The sequence below is a fragment of the Lissotriton vulgaris genome, chromosome 12 (genome assembly GCF_964263255.1).
Source record: "Lissotriton vulgaris chromosome 12, aLisVul1.2, whole genome shotgun sequence".
Lineage (NCBI taxonomy): Eukaryota > Metazoa > Chordata > Amphibia > Caudata > Salamandridae > Lissotriton > Lissotriton vulgaris.
Window position 1 is genome coordinate 805,540,776 of NC_141700.1, and position 16,461 is coordinate 805,557,236.

General features: G+C 54.3%; 1 protein-coding gene across 2 annotated transcripts in view; it reads right to left on the reverse strand.

Annotated features, from left to right (window-relative positions):
* Window positions 1-16,461, reverse strand: part of CLDN15 (claudin 15) — a 167,738-nt gene that overhangs the window by 8,789 nt on the left and 142,488 nt on the right. For both annotated transcript variants that reach the window (XM_086946264.1, XM_086946263.1), the window contains 2 exons: window positions 10,987-11,068; window positions 538-648 (listed from right to left, as the gene is read on the reverse strand). In XM_086946264.1, coding sequence (XP_086802390.1) covers window positions 538-648; window positions 10,987-11,068 — 193 coding nt within the window. The remainder of the gene's footprint in view (window positions 1-537; window positions 649-10,986; window positions 11,069-16,461) is intronic.

Genomic DNA, 16,461 nt, shown 5'->3' on the forward strand with positions numbered 1-16,461 from the left:
AACCAGTCACTGACCCTAGATACAGACGGGGGCAAGGAAGTGTCTCACACCAAGGCGCTGGTGGAACCAGTAACTGACCCTAGACACAGACCATGGCAAGGAAGCGTCTCACACCAGGCACTGGTGGAACCAGTAACTGACCCTAGACACAGACCAGTGCAAGGAAGGGTCTCACACCAAGGCGCTGGTGGAACCAGCTACCAGTTCTCTGGTTCTCTTACCTCTTGACTTTCAAAACCAAGGCTCTGGTGAAGCCAGTAACTGACCCTAGACACAGACCAGGTCAGGGAAGCGTCTCATACCAAGGCGCTGGTGGAACCAGTAACTGACCCTGGACACAGACTAGAGCAAGGGAGCGTCTCAAACTAGGGTGGTGGAGGAACCAGTGACAGGTCCTAGAGACAGACCGAGGCAAGGAAGCGTCTCACACCACGGCTCTGGTAGAACCCGTAACTGACCCTAGACACAGACGGGGGCAAGGAAGCGTCTCACACAAGGCTCTGGTGAAACCAGCTACCAGTTCTCTGGTTCTCTTACCTCTTGACTTGCGAAACCTGAGTCTTGTACGAACAGCAGAGGAAGCCGCCTCCTACAACGTCCAGAAGAGCGCCAGACCAGCCGAGGTAGAGCGCGGGTCCGATTTCATACCTGTGAAGGAAGCCGGACATGCGATTAATCCCATCTTTCTGCAATTGGATTTTAATTTGCCTATGTATTTCAATACCCATCTTTATGATTATGGTTCTATGGCTTATTTATGTCTGGTTATGGAAACAAGAAATAGTTTGCATTAGATATATGCTATTTACGTTATAAATAATGCTTTGCTACATAAGAACATTCTTTGTTTCAAAATAAAAAGAATAAACGTAAAAAAGATAGTTAAAATCTGTGTGAACGGAACTTTACATGGAAAGTTCTGTAAACTTCGTGTGCCAGCAAAAGGCTCTGATCTGTAGTTGTACTCTTCTGTGTCCGGCAGATCGTCAGTCCCTGTACCTGTCATCCCCCTCCCCAAGACAAAGGGGCCGAGTCACAAAAAACACCCGCGCTTGTGGCAGAGGCTCCGCAGTCATGGCAGGATCTCCGGACTCATGGAGAAAAACTCTCTGGATGTGCAGGTCGTTGGATATTTAGGGGCTCAGTAGGATGGCGGAAGGACCGTCACCCGTCCTCCGACCGCAAATTTCCCCCACCAAATAAAGATGGCGGGAGGAATCTCACCACTACCATGGCGGTTGCAAAGACCGTCCGCCACAAAACCGCCAGAGGCAATCCTTAGGATTGCCTGGCGGAGCAATCTTCATCAGTAATATGGCCTAGCAGGCACCGTCCGCAAAATTACGATGTTGACTGTAGACAGAATTTCCAAAGGCTGGCGGGGATTGGGTTTGGGTGCCCGTTGCGGGCTCCCCATGTGTTGGGGGAGGCGAGGGTGCACTTGGTGGGTAACCATGGAAATCCCAAACATTTCACAGCACAACGTAGCAGCCACTGTATAGTGCCTGCCACGTAGTGGTGTGAATTTCACAACATGCTATTTTAGCATTGAGTGCCATGGTAGCGGTAGCATCATGATTGGGTAGGCGGGACCGCCGCATCCATGGCGGACGGTCCCGGTTTACACCAGGAAGGCGGATGGACTTGCGCCTGTACGCCATCCTAATGAGCCCCTTAGTTCTTTAGGCGTTTGATTAAAAAAAAAATAAAAAAAAACATTGTTAAAGTTTCTTGAACAGCTGTCAAAACCGATGGCAGCCGTCCACCAAACTTTTTGTGCCTTCACAAAATCCACCATGATGGCCGTGTCTGTCACGGTGTACAGCTCACTGCTGGAGGTGCTCTCTACATTTGGCAGATGATAGACTGTCAGTGTGCTACACATAATGTCCTTCGCCACCTTGATGGACCGTACTTTGCCTGTAAACTCCAGATCAGCCCTCAGCCTGGCTGCTCCCCCTCAACACATGAGGTTCTCTTCGCCCACTGGTCCTGATTGAAAGGACTTGATTGTGGAGACAGGGCGGACCCTCCCTCACAGCCCTAATGTTTCAAATACTTGATCTGCCAGGAGCAGCCCTCCCTTCTTGGTGATTCATTGATAGTTCATCTCTAGCCAATGAGTGAAGACTTTATAGAGACAGGTGAAGGTGGACCGTCCAGGTAGTGGTAAGTAAAGGTCATGAACAAGCCTGGAAGAGACAGTCTGCAAACGCCAACGAGCGGCGCTTCATATGGAGCACGTCACAGCCGAGGACCATGTCAAGGACTCCTTTCCGTCTGAGGACTCTTTCTTGGGGGCATTTCACTGATTTGGACAATTTTATGGGTATTTCATGGTAATTATGTAGGGGTTGTTTGATAACTAATGGGCCTTTGTGTAAGTATTTTGTAACTCATGGTCATTTTGTGGAGGCTATTGTAAGTATGACGATTATTTTGTGGAGGTTATTTTATTTCACTTTGTGGAGGTCATTTTATGACTGAAGGTTTGTTGAGGTTATTTTATAGCCAATGGTCATTTTGTAGAGATTACTTTATTTTAATTTGTGGAGGTTAATTTATTACTTTTAGTAATCTTGTGGAGTTTGCTTAACAGCTGATGGTCATTTTGTGGCAGTTGTTTTATGGCTGATGGTCATTTTGTGGAGGTTGTTCTATTACTCGTGGTCATTTGGTGGAGGTTGTTTTCATGACTCATGGTCATCTGGGAGGGTATTGTATAACTCATGGTCATTTTGTGTAGGTTATTTTATGACTCACTGTGATTTTATGGAGGTCATTTTATGATGGATCATTCATTTAGCGGATGTTGTTTTATGGTCGATAGTAATTTTGTGGATGTTATTTTATGACAAATGATCATTATGTGGAGATTATTTCATGACTCATGGTCATTTTGTGGAAGTTATGTTATAGCCGATGGTCATTTTGTGGATGTTATTGTATGGATGATGGACTTTTGTGGAGGTTATTTTATGACTCATGGTCACTTTGTAGAGGTTGTTTCATGGCTGACGGTCATTTTGTGGAGGTTGTTTTAAGGCTGATGGTCATTTTGTGGAGGTTGTTTGACGGCTTATGGTTATTTTGTGGAGGTTATTTTACAGGTAATGGTCATTTTGTGGAGGTTGTTTCACGGCTGACAGTCATTTTATGGAGGTTGTTTTAAGGCTGTTTGTCATTTTGTGGAGGTTGTTTTATGGCTGATGGTCATTTTGTGGAGGTTGTTTCACAGCTTACGATCATTTTGTGGAGGTGGTTTTATGGCTGATAGTTTTTTTTTGTGGAGGTTATTTTAAGGCTGATGGTCATTTTTTGGAGGTTGTTTTAAGGCTGTTTGTCATTTTGTGGAGGTTCTTTTATGGCTGATGGTCATTTTGTTGAGGTTGTTTCACAGCTGACGATCATTTCGTGGAGGTGGTTTTATGGTTGATGGTTATTTTGTGGGGGTTATTTTAAGGCTGATGGTTATGTTGTGGAGGTTATTTTACAGCTGATTTATTTTGTGGAGTGTTAGACGGGGACCCGGACCCTCGCACTTGGAGGTCGGGAGGTCCGGGATGAGGGAGCCCAGACACCCAGCAGGGGGGTGGAGCCAGCGCCCGGGGAGGCTGGGGGCGATCGGCACCTGGCGGGGGAGAGCCATCGCCACTTCTTTCTCCCATTGACCTGCCAAGTGGTCCGTTCACCTCCTGGGTGGATGGTGGTGCCGGGATGTCGGGGCCTGGCCAGGCCCAGGGTTGGGGTCGAGCTGAGGCCACGCGGCCTCGTGGTGCAGTGTCCAAGATGGCGGCTGGGACGGGCAATGGTGCTGATGGTGGCCCGGGCCAGTGATACAGAGATATCCGGGAGCAGGCGTCCCGTAGGGGACGGGTTGCGGGTTGCTTCTGTGGGTCGTCGGGGTTGTTCTTCGGGTAGCACCTGGAGAGCCGGTGTCCGGGCCCTGTCATGCGGGGAGGGAGCGAGCCCTTCATGGGGCCTGTCCAACATGCGTCCCCCCCAGCTGAAGGCGGGGAGAGTCACCCATCCTCTTGGGGACTCTCCTCGTCGAGGCGGAAAAAGCGTGACAGGCCATCCGCGTTGGCGTGGTCCTGGCCAGGGCGATGCTCCACAGTGAAGTCCATCCCCTGCAGGGAGATGGACCATCGCAACAGTTTGGGATTCTCCCCCCGCATCTGCATTAACCATTGCAGGGGGCGATGATCTGTTTGTACCCGAAAGTGGGTACCGAAGAGGTAGGGCCGAAGCTTCTTGAGGGCCCACACTACTGCAAAGGCCTCCCGCTCGATGGTACTCCAGCGCTGTTCTCGGGCCAGCAGGCGTCGGCTGATGAATGCCACTGGTTGGTCGACTCCCTCGGGGATTTCAGTTGGGAGAGGACGGCCCCAATGCCATGGTCTGAGGCATCAGTCTGGACGATGAACTCACGGCTGTAGTCGGGGGCCTGGAGCACAGGGGCGGTGCACATGGCGGCCTTCAGCTTCTCGAAGGCCGCTTGACAGTCTGGAGTCCAGTTGACTGTTTTTGGGTGGTTCTTGGATGTGAGTTCCGTGAGGGGCCCCACAATGCTGCCATAGTCCTTCACAAACCGCCGGTAGTATCCGGTGAGCCCCAAGAAGGCTCGGACCTCGGTTTGGGTGACGGGGGGCTGCCAGGACTGGATGGCAGCGATCTTGAGCTGGAGGGGGGCCACCAGACCGCTCCCCACTTGGTGTCCGAGGTAGGTCACGGACCCCTGGCCAATTTGGCACTTGCTGGCCTTGATTGTGAGGCCGGCCTGTTGGAGGGCCTGCAGGACCTCTCGGAGGTGGCGGAGGTGGTCTGACCAGTGGCGGCTGTATACCGCGATATCGTCCAGGTAGGAGGCGCTGAACCCTTCGAGGCCCGCCAATACCTGGTTCACAAGTCGTTGAAAAGTGGCTGGAGCGTTTTTCATGCCGAATGGCATCACTTTGAAATGGTAGTGTCCATCCGGGGTGGAGAAAGCGGATCGTTCTTGGGCCCTAGGGGTGAGGCCGATCTGCCAGTAGCCCGCTGTCAGGTCGAAGATGCTTAGGTAGCGGGCAGCCCCCATGCGGTCGACCAGTTCATCTGCTCGGGGGATGGGGTGAGCGTCGGTTCGGGTGACAGCGTTCAGACCCCGATAGCCGACGCAGAATTGGAGCTCGGGGGTGGTGCCCGGGGCAGCAGCTTTGGGGACCAGTACGACTGGGCTGGCCCAGGGGCTGTCAGAGGGCTCGATGACTCCGAGTGCGAGCATTTTGGAGACTTCTTCTTGGATGCAGGCGCGCACCCGATCTGGTACCCGGTACGCCCGGTGTCGGATAGGGGGACTGTCCCCAGTGTCCACGTCGTGCAGGCACCAGGGGGTGACCCCGGGGGTGAGGGAGAATAGGTTTGCAAATTGCAGCAGGAGGGCCCGACAGTCTTGGCGCTGCTCCGGGGTCAGGGCATCGGAGAGTCGGACCCCGTCCACCGAACCATCTTTTTCACGGGTCCTCAGTAGGTCAGGGAGGGGCTCGGAGTCCTCTTCCGCTCCACTGTCTGTAGCCATCAGTAGGCTGAGCTCCGAGCGCACGAAGTGTGGTTTGAGTCTGTTGGCGTGGAGGACCCGGAGGGGGTTCCGGGGGGATTCCATGTCGATGAGATAGGTGACGGGGCTCTTGCGCTCGACCACCTTGAAGGGCCCCGTCCATTTGTCCTGCAAGGCACAAGGTTCGGTGGGGGACATCACCCATACCTGCTGACCAGGCTCGAACTCGATGGAGGAGGCATGTTGATCGTACCATTTCTTCATGTCCTCCTGACTGGCCTCAAGATTTGCTTTAGCGATCTCCCTGAATCGCCTGGTCTGATTGCGGAGGGTCAGAAGGTACTTGTAGACGTCTGGAGGGGTCTTCAGGGGGGCCATTTCCCATTCTTCTTTAACTAGGCTGAGGGGCCCTCGAACGGGGTGTCCGTACAGGAGTTCGAAGGGGCTGAAGCCGAGGGACTTCTGGGGGACTTCTCGGTAGGCGAAGAGGAGGCACGGGAGCAGCACGTCCCATTGGCGACGTAGGGGTTCTTCCAGCCCCATGATCATCCCCTTGAGAGTGCGGTTGAACCGCTCGACCAGTCCATTTCCTTGCGGGTGATAGGGGGTTGTGAATCGGTAGGTGACTCCGCACTGCTGCCAGAGGGATTTCATATATTTGGAAATAAAGTTTGTGCCCCTGTCGCTGACGACCTCCCGGGGGAAGCCTACTCGAGAGAAGATCCCCATTAATGCTCGGCCTACCACTGGTGCTGTTACAGTTCGAAGGGGAACGGCCTCGGGATAGCGGGTGGCGTGGTCCACCAGGACCAGGATGAATCAATGCCCTTGTGCTGTTCGGGGGTCCAGGGGCCCCACAATGTCTATTCCCACCCTTTCGAACGGGGTGGTAACGACGGGGAATGGTTGCAGGGGTGCCTTGAGTTTTCGGCCGCTCTTCCCGCTGGCCTGGCAGGTGGGGCAGGCCCGGCAGTGGTTGGAGACGTCATTTCGCATTTTTGGCCAGTAAAAGTGGGTTACCAGGCGGTTGTATGTATTGTCTTGCCCCAAGTGTCCAGCCAGGGGGACATCATGTGCCAAGTTCAAAAGGAAGTCTCTGAAGCGGAGGGGCACCACCAGCACTCGACTGGCCCCCAACTCCGCGATTCTTTGTTTGCTGTACAGTAGGTCATTGTCCCAATAGATCCAGTGGGCCCCTGCGGTGTCTCCCACGCTCTGGGCGAGTGCTTGCTGTCGGAGTCCCTCGAGGGAGGGACAGGTCTTTTGCTCCTGCCGGAATTGCTCCTGGGTGGGTCCTCCCTCTTGACGCCACTGAGCCAGGTCTGGAAGGTCTCGGGGCTGAGCGGGCCCTTCTTGGGTTTGTTCTGGGGGGTCGGTATGGACGGTGTCTTCCTCCGGAGTGATCGGGGGAGGTGGTGCTGGCCATTCGGGTTCTTCGGGCCTGGGGATGGTGCGGGCGGCCATGGACCGGTTTGTTACGCACGCCCAGTCCGGGAGGCCCAACATCCCCAGGTGCTCTCTTCTTTCAACGGCCGCCCACAGGGAACTCTCGAGATTGTTTCCCAGGAGGCAGTCCATGGGGGCATCATCGCGGACAGTCACTTTTAGCATACCGGACACTCCTCCCCATTCGAAGGGGACGCAGGCCATCCGACACAGGCTGTCAGAATTGTCGGCCGATCGGACGGGGCAAAGAACGTTTGGCAGGATTTGTTCTGGGGTCACCAGGTGACAGCGGACGGCCGTCACACTGGCCCCCGTGTCACGCAGGGCTTCGGCCTTGCGCCCATTTATGTTCACCCACTGGCTGTATTTCCTGGTGTTGGCGGGTAGGGGAGCCCGCGGGATCATGTCTCTTCCCCCTAGGCAAGCCAGGACCATGGCGGCAGGTTCCCACTCGGGCTGCTCCTGCTCGTACTCTTCATGCTCTTCGGAGATTTGCTCTTCTCCTAGGGCGGCGGCAGCTACCTGGCGGGGCCCGGGAGTCTGGTTCTTTGGGCAGTTCGGGTCACTGGCATAGTGGCCGATTCGCTGGCACCGGTGGCAAGTAACATTGGCTCGGAACCCTGGGCGCATCAGGGGGTTCCCCCGACCGGCCGGGGGCGGGGTGTTGTTGGCGGGAGCTGCCGGGACGGCGTCTCTGCCCCGGCCCTGGCCTCCTCCTCCTCCTCGGGGACGATGGTGACCTTGGTTGGTTCTGTTCTGCTCGTTTGGCCCACTCCGGGCCACTCGGGTGCTTTCCCATCGGTCAGCCTCAGCGGCGAGCTGCCGTGGTTCAGTCAATTTACTGTCGAGGAGGTGCTGCCTGAGCTCGACGAAGCAATTGTTGGAGAGGTGCTCCCACACAATGAGGTTGAAGAGCTGCTCGTAGGTGGTTACGTGGCTACCCTTGATCCATCCCTCAAAGGCTCGGCTGAAATAGTTCACATATTCTACCCAAGTTGTACCCGGGATCCGGGTGCAGTCGCGGAACCTCTGGCGGTACATTTCGGGCGTGAGCCCATATCGAGTGAGGAGGGCGGCCTTCATGTGGTCATAGGACGTCATTTGATGGTCCGGGAGCTGTAGCAGGGCATCGCGGCCTTCATTGACGAACCTCCCCCATAGACCGGCTCCCCAGTCACTTCGATCGATCCGGTGGGAGGTCATGGCGATCTCGTAGGCCTTGAACCACTGCTGTATGTCGTTGTTCCGATAATATTCACGGACCACATCTTTGGGGATGTGGACCTTTTGTTCGGTAGCGCCTGGGGTGCGTGGTTGCTCGGGCACCCCTAGGTCTTTGTTCTGTTTCCGCATTTCTATCTCTGCCAGCTTGCGCTCGTGTTCGTATGCCAGTCTTTTCTCTTCGAGTTCTCCCTGTCTTTGCTTTTCTTCCCGCTCTTCTCGGAGCCGTAAGTGTTCTAAGTTTATCTTTTGTTCTGCCAGTTTCAGCTCTCTGTCCAACTTGAGCCGTGCCAACTCTAATTCGTGGAGTCTGCTTTTTTCTCGTTCTTGGATCTCTTCCCGGGAGAGACCCACTCTCCTTTCTTCCGTCAGAGTGGTGTTTGTCTCTGGTGCTTCGATGTTTCGGTCCCGGGGTCCGGCGGCACTTGTTTCTGCCCAAGATTCTAGGGCGTGTTTGAAGTCCTCTTTCGTGCTCAGACCGGTGGTAGCAATGCCTAGTTCTATACAAAATTGTTTTAGCTCTCGATGGCTGTACTCTTCTAGTTTTTCCATCTGGAATTTCTCTGTGGATCCGCTCTCTTTGGTTGTCATTGTGGTTTAGTCGTGGGGTGAGTTACTCTCTGTACGATTACGCGTTGGTTCGGATCGCGCCGCTGGCCACCAATGTTAGACGGGGACCTGGAGGGTCGGCCGAGGACAAGGGGGGAGGCCTCCGGTGAGGGCCGTCTCCAGCGATCGTACAGACAAGTAACTTCCCCCCCACAGATGGACACCACACAAAGATAAGGTTAACGCTCTTTATATGCAGTTCTTGAAGTAAGGTAGTACGGTACAATGAGATCAGGACACGAGGATCCTCTCAATTCTAGTCTCTGGAAGGGAAAGGGGGTAGCGGGACAGTCTTGTTACCAATCCGGTATGGAGATGAAATGATGGGTAGCTCACAATCCTCGAGCTCGGCGTTCGGGAAGGTCGGGCCGCGGCAGCGCCAGCAGGTCCTGAGGAGGTCGTAGGTAGCAACGGGCCGCGGCAGCCCCAGCAGGTCCCGACAAAGATGGTGGTTGCAAGAGGCCGCGGCAGCGCCAGCAGGTCCCACGAGGATGAAGGTTGCAGAAGGCCGCGGCAGCGCCAGCAGGCAGGACGACAGTTCACAAGGCAGGGCTGCGGCAGCGCCAGCAGTCCGTCAAGGATGAGTTCTTCACGGTGTCTCTCGACTCCAGGATACAACTGCCTTCCTGCTCTGGAGCTGCCTCAGTTATAGGTCTGGCGCCCTTTGATGTCCGGACCCTCGCACTTGGAGGTCGGGAGGTCCGGGATGAGGGAGTCCAGACACCCAGCAGGGGGGTGGAGCCAGCGCCCGGGGAGGCTGGGGGCGATCGGCACCTGGCGGGGGAGAGCCATCGCCACTTCTTTCTCCCATTGACCTGCCAAGTGGTCCGTTCACCTCCTGGGTGGATGGTGGTGCCGGGATGTCGGGGCCTGGCCAGGCCCAGGGTTGGGGTCGAGCTGAGGCCACGCGGCCTCGTGGTGCAGTATCCAAGATGGCGGCTGGGCCGGGCAATGATGCTGACGGTGGCCCGGGCCAGTGATACAGAGATATCCGGGAGCAGGCGTCCCGTAGGGGACGGGTTGCGGGTTGCTTCTGTGGGTCGTCGGGGTTGTTCTTCGGGTAGCACCTGGAGAGCCGGTGTCCGGGCCCTGTCATGCGGGGAGGGAGCGAGCCCTTCATGGGGCCTGTCCAACATGGAGATTGTTTCACGGCTGTCCGTCATTTTGTGGAGGTTGTTTTATGGCTAATGGTTATTTTGTGGGGGTTATTTTAAGGATGATGGTCATTTTGTGGAGGTTGTTTCATGGCTGACGGTCATTTTGTGGAGGTTGTTTTAAGGCTGATGGTCATTTTGTGGAGGTTGTTTTATGGCTGATGGTTATGTTGTGGAGGTTATTTTACAGCTGATGATTATTTTGTGGAGATTGTTTCATGGCTGACGCCATTTTGTGGAGGTTGTTTGACGGCTGATGGTTATTTTGTGGAGGTTGTTTGACGGCTGATGGTTATGTTATGGAGGTTATTTTACAGTTGATGATTATTTTGTGGAGATTGTTTCATGGCTGACGTCATTTTGTGGAGGTTGTTTGACGGCTGATGGTTATTTTGTGGAGGTTATTTTAAGGCTGATGGTCATTTTGCAGAGGTTATTTTATGGCTGATTGTAATTTTGTGAAGGTTACTTTATTGCTTATTGTCAGTTACAGTGGTTATTTTATGGTCAGGTGTAAAATCAATGGAATATTTTATGATAGTTGCTGGTTTTATCTGAAAATTATAAATGGGGATATTTCTGGGCTAGAGAGCGGGTTGTAATGGGATTTTAGAATCAATGATTATTTCATATGTGTTCCTTTGCAGAGTCCATTTTATGAGTGGTGAACATTTGATTAAGGTATTTATGATCTCAAAATGCATTTGTTTTCCCAAATGATTTTTTTCTCATAGTTTGTGACACAGATTGTTAGGGGTTCACTGTGGTATCTCAGGGTTTGTGGCACAGAATGCCAGGGGTTTGCCCAATGGTATCTCAGGGTTTGTGACACAGAATGCCAGGGGTTCACCTTGGCCTATCCGGGTTTGCGATGTGGAATCTCAGACTCTGACGGTGTGTGCTTGGGATGTAGGCTGGTGCATTGGCGCAGCGGGTCACTCGTGAGAGGTGATTGTGCCAACATTTACTTTACTTTTCCAACCAGAGGTTCTTGCGCTGACTTGAGTGGAAGAGACTTACTTTGTTCCAGGGTACAGCGGGTCGAAGAACTCTTTGGTGATATTGAAGGCGTACCATGAGACGGCAACTCCTGCGCACAGACCTGTGGGGAGAAACCAGTGGGTGAGACACAGTGACCACTTGACGGGGAGCTAAAGGGAGAGACTCTATTGCTGCACATCACCCCATCCCCAAGCCATGAACTGAGGGCACCAATTATTACAGACCATAGGTTATCACACATGCACCCCCCATCATGCACACCAATGAAGACACGTCACACAGCGGGAATCACATGCACCCTCCACCATGCTCACCGATGAAGACACGTCACACAGCAGGGATCACATGACCCCCCCCCCCATGGTGGGCACATGCAACATGTCACACAGCGGGGATCACATGCACCCCCATCCATGCTCACAGATGAAGACACGTCACACAGCAGGGATCACATGAACCCCCCCCCCCCATGGTGGGCACATGCAGACATGTCACACAGCGGGGATCACATGCAGGCCCCCCCATGGTGAGCACATGCAGACACGTCACACAGCGGGTATCACATGCAGAGCCTCCCCAACCAGTGTCAGAGGTTGTGAGAATTGATTTGGACTATAAACATCTTTAACCCTGAACTGAACCTTGACGTCACATCACCCACCATCCAAGCCCTTGGATGGACACGAGGGTTGGCATTTTTTGGGATTCTTTGCACAACCACAAGACTGCTGCTTAATGACGACTACCACTCCAAACCAGCAGTTCTGCTTTTCATGAAAATGGCGAGCAATGTTTCTTAGTACCATCACAATGCATCGACGTAAGACATTTCATTTAAAACTGACGTGAGTGAGTGAGTTTTTGAGAGGCTGATGTACCTGCATGAATGAGTGAACATTACCTGGAACGAGGTGAGCTGCCCCGTATCGAAGGGGCAAAGACCTGCCCCTGATTTAAACAGATAAACGTCAAAGTACAGTTACCAGTGCCTAGAAACAAGACTTCAGCTGCCAGGGCCTAGAAGTAAGACTACAACTGCCAGTGCATAGAAACAAGGCTTGAACTACCAGTGCTTAGAGGTACAGCTTTAGACACCAGTGCTTAGAAATAAGGCTTCCCCTACCAGTGTCTAGCTGCAAGGATTCAACTGCCAGCGCATAGAAGCAAGATCTGAGCTGCCAGTGACATATTATGAGCAGTCCTTGAGTCTGTCCAGCTCTCTGGTACATACTATGAGCGTCCTTGAGTCTGGCCAGCTCTGCGGTACATACTATGAGCGGTCCTTGAGTCTATCCAGCTCTGCGGTACATACTTTGAGCAGTCCTTGAGTCTGTCCAGCTCTGCGGTACATACTATGAGCGGTCCTTGAGTCTGTCCAGCTCTGCGGTACATACTATGAGCGGTCCTTTAGTCTGGCCAGCTCTGCGGTACATACTATGAGCGGTCCTTGAGTCTGTCCAGCTCTGCGGTACATACTATGAGCGGTCCTTGAGTCTGTCCAGCTCTGCGGTACATACTATGAGCGGTCCTTTAGTCTGGCCAGCTCTGCGGTACATACCATGAGCGGACCTTGAGTCTGTCCAGCTCTGCGGTACATACTAGTAGCGGTCCTTGAGTCTGTCCAGCTCTGCGGTACATACTATGAGCGGTCCTTGAGTTTGTCCAGCTCTGCGGTACATACTTTGAGCGGTCCTTGAGTTTGTCCACCTCTGCGGTACATACTTTGAGCGGTCCTTGAGTTTGTCCAGCTCTGCGGTACATACTTTGAGCGGTCCTTGAGTTTGTCCAGCTCTGCGGTACATACTATGAGCGGTCCTTGAGTCTGTCCAGCTCTGCGGTACATACTATGAGCGGACCTTGAGTCTGTCCAGCTCTGCGGTACATACTTTGAGCGGTCCTTGAGTCTGTCCAGCTCTGCGGTACATACTATGAGCGGTCCTTGAGTCTGTCCAGCTCTGAGGTGCATACTATGTGCGGTCATCAGTCTGTCTAGCTATGTGGTACATACTATGAGCGGTCCTTGAGTCTGTCCAGCTCTGCGGTACATACTATGAGCGGTCCTTGAGTATGTCCAGCTCTGCGGTACATACTATGAGCGGTCCTTGTGTCTGTCCAGCTCTGCGGTACATACTATGAGCGGTCCTTGAGTCTGTCCAGCTCTGCGGTACATACTATGAGCGGTCCTTGAGTCTGTCCAGCTCTGCGGTACATACTATGAGCGGTCCTTGAGTCTGTCCAGCTCTCTGGTACATACTATGAGCGTCCTTGAGTCTGGCTAGCTCTGCGGTACATACTATGAGCAGTCCTTGAGTCTGTCCAGCTCTGCGGTACATACTATGAGCAGTCCTTGAGTCTGTCCAGCTCTGCGGTACATACTATGAGCGGTCTTTGAGTCTGTCCAGGTGTGCTGTACATATTATGAGTAGTCCTTGGGTCTGTCCAGCTCTGTTGTACATATATGGCTGGAGGGGCGCGGGATGCATTGCAAAAAATAAAAAATAATAACACTTGCCGGTGCCGCTGGGTCCCGCGTCTTCTCTCATGCTCGCCTGTGTCTGACTCCAGGTCGGAACAGGATGCAGGCCGCCATGCTCCACCCCCTAAGCCAATCACGATGCTGTAATGCAGCATTGTGATTGGTCTGAGTGCCGTCACACGGCGCTCAGCCGGGGGCTATAGTGGTGGGCATGTCCTCTATGCAGGCTATAATGCATTCTACATGGAGAACGTGGAAAGTACGCATGACTGGTTTCGGCAATCCGAGAGGACCGACCAAACAGTCATTGCGCAGGAGTGTTCTACCGCTCCTCCCCTGCAGCTCCGCCCACCCCCTCATGCGCTGCCGCAGCAGGAGGGCAAAACAAAACGATAATAACGTTCCTATATTATCATTTAATGTTTTCCTTTCTTTTGTTGCTCTTGGCAGTGGGCCGACGCTCCTCCGCCTTAACCGAGGAGCCGCCACTGGCTCTGTGTACTTGGAGTTGTGCTGGGGGGCTGAAAGGGGGTTGGGGGGTTAACAAGTGACCACAGAGAGGCAGGAGCAGGCTCTGGGTCCTTGGGGGGTGTTGCGGGCTGAGAAGGGGTTGGGGGTTCACAAGTACCTGCAGAGAGGCAGCAGCAGGGCTCTGGGTCCTTGGGGGGGGTGTTGGGGGGCTGAGCGGGGTTTGGGGGTTCACAAGTGCCAGTAGAGAGGCAGCAGGAGGGCTCAGGGTCCTTGGAGGTGTTTTGGGGGGCTGAGAAGGGGTTGGGGGTTCACAAGTACCTGCAGAGAGGCAGCAGTAGGGCTCCAGGTCCTTGGAGGTGTGTTTGGGGGAGCAGAGAGCGGTTGAGGGGTCCACAAGTGCCTACGGAGAGGCAGCAGCAGGGCTCCGGGTCATTGGAGGTGTGTTGGGGGACTAAGAGGGGTTTGGGGGTTCAGAGAGGCAGCAGCAGGGCTCTGGGTCCTTGGAGGTGTGTTGAGGGACTAAGAGGGGTTTAGGGGTCCACAAGTGCCCGCAGAGAGGCAGCAGCAGGGCTCTGGGTCCTTGGAGGTGTGTTGGGGGGCTAAGAGGGGTTTGGGGGTTCACACGTGCCTACAGAGAGGCAGCAGCTGGGCTCCGGGTCCTTGAAGGTGTGTTGGGGGGCTATGAGGGGTTTAGGGGTCCACAAGGGCCTACAGCGAGGCAGCAGCAGGGCTCTGAGGCCTTGGGGGGGGGGTGTTGGGGGGCTGAGCGGGGTTTGGGGGTTCACAAGTGCCAGTAGAGAGGCAGCAGGAGGGCTCAGGGTCCTTGGAGGTGTGTTGGGGGACTAAGAGGGGTTTGGGGGTTCAGAGAGGCAGCAGCAGGGCTCTGGGTCCTTGGAGGTGTGTTGGGGGACTAAGAGGGGTTGAGGGGTCCACAAGTGCCTGCAGAGAGGCAGCAGCAGGGCTCTGGGTCCTTGGAGGTGTGTTGGGGGGCTAAGAGGGGTTTGGGGGTTCACACGTGCCTACAGAGAGGCAGCAGCTGGGCTCCGGGTCCTTGGAGGTGTGTTGGGGGGCTACGAGGGGTTTAGGGGTCCACAAGTGCCTACAGCGAGGCAGCAGCAGGGCTCTGAGGCCTTGGGGGGGGGTGTTGGGGGGCTGAGCGGGGTTTGGGGGTTCACAAGTGCCAGTAGAGAGGCAGCAGGAGGGCTCAGGGTCCTTGGAGGTGTTTTGGGGGGCTGAGAAGGGGTTGGGGGTTCACAGGTGCCTGCAGAGAGGCAGCAGCAGGGCTCCGGGTCCTTGGAGGTGTGTTGAGGGGCTAAGAGGGGTTTGGGGGTTCACACGTGCCTACAGAGAGCCAGCAGCTGGGCTCCGGGTCCTTGGAGGTGTGTTGGGGGGGGGCTAAGAGGGGTTTGGGGGTTCACACGTGCCTGCAGAGGGGCAGCAGCATGGCTCCGGGTCCTTGGCAGTCACAGTGCGGGCCTTGGGTGGCTGTGACCCCACCCTACTGAGCCTCACCCCGCCCCAGTAGCCCTGGTACAGCAGAGTGACGTGACCTGAAGGCTGGGCTCTGGGCTATTGTTTCACCGGTCGGAGTCACGAGTCCAATCCCGGCTCAGCCTCACGTGACGCAAGGTGTGATCGTGCCACCGTGCGGGGCTCTGGAAGCTCCCAAGGCTGCCCACAGATGCTCAGAGCCGTAAAGGATTTCGAGGCCTTGGGAAGGCTGGAAGGAGCAGAAATTCGTGGCAATGAGGACATTTACGGCCGCCTTTTATGAACTATTCAGATGGAATGGAAACATGAAAAGCCCTTTTAGAAAGTGACGCTGTTCTGTCCGTCAGGATCCTCCGGAAGTGACCGAAAACAGAGCGTCGTTGGGTGGATTTACGGAAGTCGGTGCTGTCTGTCCAGATGAGCAGTGATCAAGAAGGAAACACCATCTCTGTGTTGCTGCTTCTGAAGCTGTGATGGTGGCGCACACACAGCTCAGGTGGAGAACTGTCGATGCTGGAGACCATCAGAGCGTTTGTAACAGCAGGTCATGTCTCAGTGGAGGCTCCAAGCCCATAACTGGACACAATCCCCAAAGCCTGGGCTGGAGCGCTCACCCATGGGTGGAAACATATGCACCCCTTGAAGTCTTGCAGACTGCAGGCGGCCATTTTTCCTGGAGCTGGAAACTGCTCGTCCAATGAGGGGAGAGTCAGGGGCCTCATTTATGAGGCTGTCCGTCACTTTTACGCTTCTGGTGCATCACTTTTTGTGACGCACCAGTGGAGTAAAAAATGTGCCTTGTTGCACCATATTTACAAAGTGACGCATCTAGGTAGATGCGTCACTTTGTAAACCCCTGCGCTACATTACTATATGTATAATGTATGCAAGGGGGGCGTAATGACGCAAGAAAGGGTCATGGAAGTAACGCAGTGAAATCTATAAGATTTCACTGCGCCATTTCTTGTCCGCTAATGCGTCAAAATCTTACGTCTGCCTCATGGCAGGCATAAGACAGAAGCAGGCACTAACAACATGGGACTTGCCCATGTGAA